The sequence below is a fragment of the Diospyros lotus genome, chromosome 10, assembly GCF_014633365.1.
Source record: "Diospyros lotus cultivar Yz01 chromosome 10, ASM1463336v1, whole genome shotgun sequence".
Classification (NCBI taxonomy): Eukaryota; Viridiplantae; Streptophyta; class Magnoliopsida; order Ericales; family Ebenaceae; genus Diospyros; species Diospyros lotus.
In genome coordinates, this window is record NC_068347.1 from 479,512 (window position 1) to 489,745 (window position 10,234).

General features: G+C 35.9%; 1 protein-coding gene across 1 annotated transcript; it reads right to left on the reverse strand.

Moving 5' to 3' along the window:
* Window positions 1-743: 743 nt before the first annotated feature.
* LOC127811973 (uncharacterized) lies at window positions 744-9,774 on the reverse strand. Its single transcript, XM_052352198.1, has 10 exons — window positions 9,631-9,774; window positions 9,398-9,508; window positions 8,414-8,475; window positions 8,232-8,315; window positions 8,097-8,128; window positions 7,728-7,809; window positions 6,239-6,470; window positions 4,532-4,759; window positions 4,107-4,399; window positions 744-1,329 (listed from the first exon to the last, which is right to left on the reverse strand). Exons 1-10 carry the CDS (start codon window positions 9,652-9,654, stop codon window positions 1,119-1,121), a joined length of 1,359 nt encoding a protein of 452 aa, XP_052208158.1. The 5' UTR covers window positions 9,655-9,774; the 3' UTR covers window positions 744-1,118.
* Window positions 9,775-10,234: the final 460 nt, after the last annotated feature.

Below are 10,234 nucleotides of genomic sequence, written 5' to 3' on the forward strand. Positions count from 1 at the left end.
TTTGACATGTCTGTCTCAAAGGATTTTTTCATGTGTGTTGTTAGGAGTTCTTCATTGCTATTTGCTTTTCCTAAGTGAATTAAATATTCATTTAAAAAATTATATTATTTGATAATCTTATCAATATTTCCTTTTGTAACTACGTTCATAAGTTTTCTAAATTGATTAATAAGATGACTGATAAAATTCTTACTGACAAATTTAAGAATACTGACAAAACTGTTAAGAATCATGTTTTCTAATGAGATCAAATTCCAAAAAAAGTCACCTTCGATCTAATTTTTTATTTATGTGAAAATTTGTGTTGTTTAGTATTAAATTTTTATTAAATTATTTTATTTTACGTCTCTTTGATAATTAAGTAACAGACTATAGACTATGCTAAGTTTAAATTAGAGACGTATAAAATAAAACAAGGTATCAATTTTAAAGATAATATTTTAATCCAAAAATAAATAAATAATAAATTGAACACGAACATATCTCGAAAGTAGTATTAGAGCAAGATCAAATGTGGGATTCCTCTATCATCTTCGTAAGCCTCATTGGGGAGAGTCCAGTCAGGTGTAAGCTATTACCTTTTAATCATAAAAGAATAACCCAACCATCGCGACCAAAACTCACCCTCAAAATGACTACCAGTACAGAAGCAGAGGAAAAATGGAGTTAGCAGTGGTGACATTAATCATGGTATTGTATCATCAACACAAAAGGGCAAAAAGAAAAATGTTAACAATGAAGTCTATCAAGTGAAAGATCATATATTTCAAACTATTGAGTACTGTAGTGTATCACAATACAACTTTCCCGCCGGCTATATACCTATAATCAAGTCATAAATAATACAATCAAAAATGTGAAAAGAGTAGACTGCTAAAAGTTTTGATGCTAATAGAAAGACACATACAGAAAGGCCAAAAGACAAAGACCCGTTCAGTGAGAATGTCAAGATTTTAGCTATACAGAAACCATCAACATGCAGATAGCTTAATAATGACTGCAGCATCAGATATTGAACTAAAGGCGCATGAAGATGGTTCAAATCTCCTCTTGTAACTTATCCCTAATGGCATGTGATGCCACTGAATATATATATGCTCATGGAAGAGATGAAAATATTAAGACTGATGGGCAGAATTTGCTTCTGGCTCTTGGTGGCCACTAACTGGTACAGTAACCACAGTTATATCCAAGCTTCTCCCTTCTGTATCAGGACCAACTTCCCTGACTTCAGCTATCCTTGCTTCCGTTGTTTGAATATCACTCCATTCACCATCTCCAATTGGGCCCACATTAGCCTGATCCACTGCCAAGTGGACTACACTCTCCCTGGAGATGGGGACAGAAAATGATCAGATTAAACTTCCTCAAAAACTAAACCTACAAAGTAAACTAAACCTACAAAGTAAACTAAACTCATCTCAAAAACTAGAAACTGCATCACCAATTTGTAAGAGAGACAGAGAGACTGGAGAGGTGGGGAAGAGGAGAGAAAAGGAAGGTAGGATAGGAAGAGCATACAGTTTCTAGGTAAGTATTGAATTATTGGAGTAACCATTCCATGCCTCCAAAGGTAGCTTCCATATAGGATGAATAATATAATGAATCATTCTTCAGTACAACAGCAACAGTCACAAGCCTTTATCCAGCTAGGTGACACTGAACCATTTTTCATTAAAATGTAAATAATATTTTAGATGACACATTGCAGCCATCATTATGTTTGGATTGTCCTATCTTATTGGGGAGGGACAGACAGACAATACAAGAGGGATTGCAATAACTTTGAACTTACCGTACATTGCATGGACCAGTGGAATTCCAGTTTTTCTGCATTTGATGAAAAAGGGCTTATACATGCCAGGCCATATATGTTTGCACATAGATTTTGGGCATATAGTAATTCTTAGGATACTTCACAAGACTAGGAACACCTAGGGATTTATTTTGAGTGATAGGATTTATTAATTAATGCCTTGTTTGTTTAAGGTATAATAAGGGGTAGGATTAAGGACAGAAAATTTTGAATGATTAAGCTCACATTGAAGATAATTGGGAGTGGATGGATTGCCGAGACTAATTTTGTCTGCACAAGTTGTAACCATTTAAAACACAACAAATGAGGGGACTTATGTGGCCCATAGAGTTAGTGTTCAGTGCCACCCTATATTAGTTTCCAAAACAAGCATCAATCATTCACCTTTTTCATTCTTGCAATCATAATGTGTAACACAGCGACCGTATGAACCAAAAACAGTGGGGAAAAAATCAGAAATCAAACTCAGAACATTTGGGAGGGGGGAGTAACTACCAGCTGAGGATAAACAAACACATCCATTCATTTGATTGAGTCACAGTTCAAGCAATCAAGCATTCTTCATTATTCATTTACTCCCCATCCCTCCTAAAATATATTAAAGAATCTTCTAATTAATTATTCATGGCTTTTTCTCTGAAGGAAAAATGAATGGATGGCATTGACCCATACAAAATGAATGAAGGAGGTTCCAACGCAGAACCTCAACAGCCATAGAAACAAGTAACACTTGGATTGGGGGAAGAGGTTTGGTTTAGAGATAGAAAAAATGCATACTTTCAGAAACTGATTGTTCTATACACATACACACACAGAGAAGAGAAAAGAAGAGATTTGCTTCAATTTTTATGTGAAATGGTGATTTGGGTTTCTTTCTGTTTGTTGCATGAAGGGGAAAAGGGGCATTTGGTCGTCCTGCCTGAATATGTTTAGGTGTGAGCAGATTGGGGGAACCAGAGATTGAACCAGGCCAGTTCACCCAGTTTCCCATTTGCTATAAAACCAACCAGTTTTTTAGCCTGACTGAACTTGTCCAATGACGGTCCTGATTTTTCTGATTGAACCAGCCAATCCATTCTCAGTTCCACAACAGTGGTTATTTCTGTAAATATACTTTTTTGAAAATTTTTCCCTTGCATGAGAGAAATATTTTGACATGATATTATATGATCATCATCATCATTTAGACCTCCTAACCAAGTTAGGGTCAGCATGTGATATTATATGATCTCAATTTATTTTTGACATTATGACATGATGAGTTGTGCAAACAAATTGAGAACAGAGATGAAAAGTTGAAATGTAGGGAATCATGGAAAATATTACTATACGATGGGACTATTGCCATGAAGTCGAGGGAAAAGACTCATCCACAAATAGTGGAGTTAGAATGACAAATAGTGAAGTTAGAATGACCCTGGCAACTAGAATCCAACTACTAATGTGGCACAAAAAGGAAAAGGCCAAGTGTGCTCCTGGTGACTTCACTAGTTACTTGTGATATAGGACCCGAGCATGATCCTGAAGCCCCTTGCACAATGCGGATCCACAAGCTACACAGAAAAGGCCGATATGGTTATTGGATTATTGATGATTGATTATTGATTATTGTGATTAATGGTTCCTTAGATTATTTGTCTTCTATACACTGAAATAGATATATCCTATGCCATTATTGCCGCACCATGTGACATAAGATTACTATAGATTCATGTTGATGCATTGGGAATATTTGGAAATGAAACCAATCTATGTTACATATATGAAATGCATTGTTTTAAATATGCTCTATTTATACACAATGAATAACAATCACTGAGCTGCAAGTTCACTACTCCAACTAACCATATCAGGAGATCAACAAGATGCCTAGAGTCACTCAGATTGGGAGACCACAGCAGACTCACTGTAAGGACATCTTCTCCTTTGTTTACTCTAGATGTTATGTAACATTTTGAAGATATTGACAGTTGATTAATGGTATCGTTTTACCTTAATAGATTTTGGAGATTTTTTCAATTGTAATATGCGGAATGGATTTTTCGGCTTTGTGTTCCTTAAGTTTCTGCTTGGGGTTCATGGCCGATTGTACTACCAAGAGAAAGGGTGCAACATTATGCATATAATTTATGCCTTTCCAAGAGTTTTAATTCTAAAACAGCACAACCTGCTTCCCTGATGCCAATGGAAAGCAAAATTTGCAGCTGAAATGTGACAAGGTATAAAGGTATACATAGCATACACAACATGGGTTCACTTTAAATATAGGCACTTAGGTAAGTAGGCAAACCTTTGAAGTTGGGCTTGTAGCACATTCACATATGCAAGAAGCTCTTGTTTCTCCTTTATGGCTGCAGCCTCCCTTTCTGCTGAGTCCTTTATTCGAGTGTGGGCATCTGCCTCCACAACCCTGACCTTCTCCTCAGCCCTAACAACAGCTCCTTCCAATATCAGAGCACGCTCTCTAGCTTTTCCAAGCTCAGAACGCCACAAATGTGCTTCCTGAAGTGCAGAGTCTCTCTGCTTAATTAGTTGATCTCTTTCTTTATTTAGAATTCCAACTTTTTGTTCAGACTCTCTTAGCTACAAATAAAGACAACCTTAAATTAGTAAAATCATGCACACTTATAACACCATTACTGCATCAACTTAATATGATAGCAAATTGAATCATCACCGGAGAGAGGAGAGAGAGAGAGAGAGAGCTTATAACACCTTCAATATCGACGAGTTGAACTGCTTTTGTGAATCTTGGGTTAAGCGTTCAATCTCAGCAAAAGCAATTTTCCTTTGTTCATCCATTGTACGAGCAGCAGAAGCTGCAGCCTCAGCAGCTTCAGCAGTTTCAGATAGTTTTTCAGCAATCTCTTTTATTGTTGAATCCCGAGCACGAAGATCCCTAGCCAAATGTTGTAGCTCTTCGTCTTTAACTCTTAAAGTCTCCTGCAGAAAATAATAATAGTTGTAATAATAATAGTAAAGAAAATAAAATCACTGAAAAACTGAGTAAGACAATGAATAATCGCATGCAGTTTTTACATAGTTGCAGAGATCGAAAGGTTAGGCCATCACTTGCAGTTATCCTAGAAGGCCAATCATGCAACTCATGCCTGGCTCAGCATGGAAAACAAGAACTTCTAGTATATGTGCAGACTAGTAAAATATTTGGCTCATGAGGCCTTAGCCAACAACAATCACAGGCCGTTATCCCACTAGGTAGGGCTGACTACATAAATTTTAGATTTTCAATTATCTATCTCCATAATCATATCCTTTGTAAGGCCATTATTATGTCATGTCTAAGGATTTTTCACCAGGTTTTCTTTGATTTTCCTCCCCATCTTTCGCTACAAATTTCCATCTTAATCATGACTCTTCATCTTATCTTAAATGGTCGGGTTGAGAGTAAAAACAGTAATATAAAACATGAAGTTAACCCTGCATCTCTAGCTTAAGCTTTTAGGTTAGATAGTTACAATTCAACATGATATCAAAGAAGACAAAGTCCTGAATTCAAACATCATCCCTAATCCAATATTTAAATAGTTGCATGTGTTCAGACAAGTTACAAGCTGAAGCCTAGCCACACAAAAGGGACATGTTGATAGTAAAAATAATAATATAAAAAATAAAGTTAGCCCTTTACAGCTTTAGATGAGATGGTGATTTACAATTCAACAAGGTGCCACTTGAACCTTGTTACGTCTGATCATGTTCCTTTTTCTTTTCCTTTCTTTTTTTTTTCTTTTTTGCTAATGCTGATCAAATTTCTTATTTTTTTGTTTTTCTTGCATATCTACACATCCACTGTAACATTCACATCTTTATGAGGCTTTAGCCAGTAGCAGTAAAATGTTTTCAGGCCTAAACCAGTTCATGTTAACTATTTGCTACATTAAACTATAACCTTAAAATATTTCATGCTGAAGGATGTTGAATTGGTTACATTTCAATACACGATTTCATTATTTCCATCCAACATATCAACCTGAGAATTCTACACTAATTTCAAGATGTTCATCCTCGAGTATAACAACATATGAACCCCCTTAATCACACTATATAGGGTTGGTTACACAAATCCTAGCTCATCAATCATTTCTATCTATGGCCATATTTTCTATAAGTCCCTCATAACTCATATTATATTTAAGAGTTTCCCACTAAGTTTTTCTTGTCCTCCTCTTACCTCTTTTGTTAGAGACTTGTTCCACTCTGTCCACTCTCCTTACAGGCACCTCTATTGGTCTTCTTCTCACACAATTAAACCATCTTAATTGTGTCTCGTCTCGTGTACTCATAATCTACCCTCAACTGCATCCTTATCCAGGTACCTTAATCGCTGCTATTAGAATTAAGTAAACAGTTAAAAGTTCCAAGACAGACAACAAAAACATGAAACAAAAAAGAAGGGCTGCCTACCATCATGATTGTGAGATCATCCATCGGAGGAAGATCAGTTGGTCTATTCGTCATTGCTCCTAGAGCATTCCTCATGGCTATCTGCATAGCTGCCTCAATTTCTTTAGAAGCTTCCATCGATCTAGAATTGGCAGCAGCAACTACAGTAGCAATGGTTCCTAGCTTTGCAGAACCATTCCCACCTAAGGAATTCACAGCCTCTTTATGTGCCTTTAAAACCAACTGTGTGGCACTGAATTTTCAAAGAAAGTAATCAAATATATAAGTGACAATACAAACACAAAGATTACAAACACAGGGTGTATTTCAGCTCATTGGTGTAAAGAAAGTGAATAGATGCGAGAAGATGGGCCAAAACTGAAAAAGACCTGCTTATGAAAGTAATGCCAAACATCTCAATAACATCTGACAAGAGCACCGCTAAATAGGTGAGATAGTGTTTTCTTAGCAAATGCATTCAACTTAATTTAGCTTCTTTGACCATTAAGCTTAGACATTTTAGAACAAATGAGCATTGCTAAAGAAGACCTTTTCCACCAGACAGGCCTACAATCAGCATTTTGAAGAGCATAATAGCATGAATGAATACTTACAAGCATTTGTATAAACTAATAACTTATCATGTGAAACAGGACATTGGAAAGTCACTATTCCCTTGTGAGGTCACCAGTGAATCAACCTCTATATTGTTGGAGATGTGGAGCATGATTCAATTTATGATACCTATGTAGAACCAATACCGGGGTCCCACTGCCTGGGCAAGGGTCAAGGGGGCAATGCCCCTTGCGGGGGCTAAGGGGTGTCAGAACTCAATTTTGATAAGGGAATCCTCTCGCAATTCAGTGAGAAATTGCGCAGGAATTGATGAACTGAGAGAGAAGGGAGAATAGAAAAACAAGAGAGAAAATTGAGAGAAAGAGGGAGAATGAGAGGGAAATGTGAATTCAATCGTATTCAAGCCTATCCGCTATGGCCGCAGATGTTGGCTTATATACCCATCCTCTGTGGGTTGGCGCCAACATTTGAATTACAAATTGCCTAACTGCCTTTTCTTTTACAACCTTCTACCTGTAACTACCCGTCCTCTTTTATTACAAGAATGTCCCTTGTCACAAGACAGGGGGCTCCACCCCCAAAACCTAAACAAGCCCGAATTAGGAGTTCTATTTATTTTTGCCCTAGTATTCATATATAAATGCGTGGGTATAATTCTTGTAATTGTAACATTCTCAAATAGTGAAAAAACACCTAATGCAGCCGTAAACATAGGCACTCTTTGCCGAACCACGTAAATTCGGTCTTTTGTATGTGTGATTTTGTTCCAAGTTTTCTTTGTCACTTGATTTGTTCCCTAACATATACTACATACTAAACGAAAGTCACAGAAACTTCAGAAAATATAAGATAAAATAATTAAGGTCATCATTAATATTTAAGTTAGAGAAACAATTTACTGAAGCACTTTAACAATAAACCTCAAATAACTTACTGTAAAGTTGACACCCAAGCTCGAGCAGCGCCTGGAGTTTCTGCACAGAGGAAATACTCTTTTTTCTGGGGTGTCCCGATATCTAAGTAGTACAGTTAAGAATCATGCAAGTATTGGAATTTCAGAGTTAACCATATTTACAAAGATCAATAATACAAGTCTTGGAATTTCAAATTTAACCATATTTACAATGATCAGTCACACAAGTCTTAAGACTTTCAAATTTAACCATATTTACATAGATTTCTTATCTAAGTGAAAAGATGCATTTCAATATATCACCGCTCCCCATCCCCATAAATGGAAATAAACAACTTAAAGAAGGAAAATAAATAAAAAATTAAACACTAGAAGCAGAAATGTGGATACAGAAACAGCAGCGATCATACTTTGGTAGCCCACTGAAGTGAAAACAGCAGGAAACCAGATTAATAGTTATCTAAAACTGATAGATAATAACAGTCAGTCATAATATAAGCAAATTATCAAAAGAACCAAACTTACTGGAAGTTCAAAGGAGATATTGCTATCGTGCTATTTGCGTCAAATATAATGGTTCCCTTGACAGTTGGCTCATTTCTTCTAATCCTTAAGAATGAAATACCAGAAAAATTGTAGGGTAACTTACATCAAGAAGTAGGATAATGGCAGGGAATCCAAAAAAAAGATGTGCAGTTTTAACTTACTTATATTCCATTTTTCCTGTTGTTGGATCTAAGATCACCCACCTCTCGTTCCATTTCTTCAGCTATTTAAGAAGAAAAAGAATAAAGTAATGATTAGAACAAATTGCAATATAAAGGCAATCCCCCAAGATTTCAAACTTAGGTTAACCAAGCCAACAAACAAGATTACTTGCACATTCTCCATAATTCATCTAAAATTCCACTTGAATTTTCCATTATGAATGGCAAAGCATAGTAAAATAATTCAATGAAACATTGCCTTAATGATGATCCTATGAACTGGGTTTTCTCATAGGACGGTATGGGTTTTTGCTAAATCTTCTTCACCTCTGAGGTTTGCTCATCAATGCCTCAAGACTTGTGCATTAGGAATTTCTTGTTCTCTTTAAACCTTAAACATGCATTTGATGATTCACTCCATAAAACTTGACCATTTTCCCTTATTTTGTTTCATAATCCATCCCAAAGGCTACAACGGTCATGATGTGTTATTTTTAAGTGCCAACAAGGGCATTGGGGGTGCCAAACGGCAAGGGAGACCATGCATGCCCTTTTCTTGATACTAACAAGTAACATATATATTTTCTTTTATTGAGATACCAGAAAGCAAGGGGGCGAGTCATATAACAAAGCCTAGAAGGCGGCAAAAGCTGAAAAACAGCGAATAAGAACAGGTCATCCAGAAAATGTTGGGACAGGGGACCATGGCACCAATACCAAGCCAGTTGTGCACCCGTCGCAGCCTAAGAAACTTAAGAATTCCAAAAATAAATTAAAACAAACATACATCTGAAGCTCAGCTTCAGGGAGTAAGTATCACTGCCCAACCCGTGGACTCGTTTTGCCTTGGATTTTTTTCTTATTGTTCTCGTTTTAGATCTGAACGAAACTGAAGAACAATAAGCAAAGGAGAAATAAGAGCGACTGATAAAAAGTCAATATTCCAGGCGGAAAACAAAGGAAACCCCCCGGGGGATTGTTTACCGTTTCGGATCGCTTAAGAAGAGGACCCTGCAAGATATTCCTGCCGGAACCGGAAGCCAATTGACGTTTGATCTTGTCCAAGTCATTCGTCCCTGCATCCCCACCTTCTCTCTGCGTACCACAAATTCAACTTTCAATACTGTATGAGAAGATCAAAATCCCTCTTGACGCAAATATATGTACATATATATATACAGAGAGATAGACACAGAGAGAGAGAGAGAGAGACTGACGGAATGAGCTCCATTGGAAGCCATGGTAGACGAACGAGCAGATCACACCGAAGAAGAAGAAGAAGAACTGATATGTTTGAAGAAAGAGGGGTTTTAGCCTTCGGGCTGTTAGGTTTCATGGACTTGCAGGTGGCACTGTTGTTCGGGTTTTTTTCTTTTTTCAAATCATATTAATTATTCTTTCTGTTAACGTCAAATAATATTATTTTAATAAAATATCGGATAAATTATCAAAATAATCTATTTTAATTAGTTACTGTATTTTAAAAAGACATAAACTGTAATTAGATGAGATTATTTGAATCTAAATTTAATGCTAATTTACCTATTTGTGATTATATAAAATTATTTTAATTAAAATTAAAATTTAAATTAGTTCACGACTTTTTCAATTAAAGTCAATTAGACCCAATTTTTAATTTATGATCTTATTAACTCGTGACTTTTTAAATTGTGATTAATTAGATCTAATTTTTTATTGTAATTGAAAAAATAACTTTAATCCTTTTAATTACTAATATAATTAATGTTATTAATAAAACCAAAACGTCATCGGACAATAATAAAAAAATATATCTATCTTAAATGACTAAAATGAACCTAA

Excerpts from the sequence above, each read along its gene's own strand:
- LOC127811973 (XM_052352198.1), bottom strand. The coding sequence starts at position 9,654 with ATGGCTTCCAATGGAGCTCATTCC. Across the intron at positions 9,509-9,630 it reads CTTCCAATGGAGCTCATTCC|AGAGAAGGTGGGGATGCAGG; the intron begins GTCAGTCTCTCT and ends TGTGGTACGCAG. Across the intron at positions 8,129-8,231 it reads ATATCTCCTTTGAACTTCCA|TGGGCTACCAAAGTATGATC; the intron begins GTAAGTTTGGTT and ends TTTTCACTTCAG.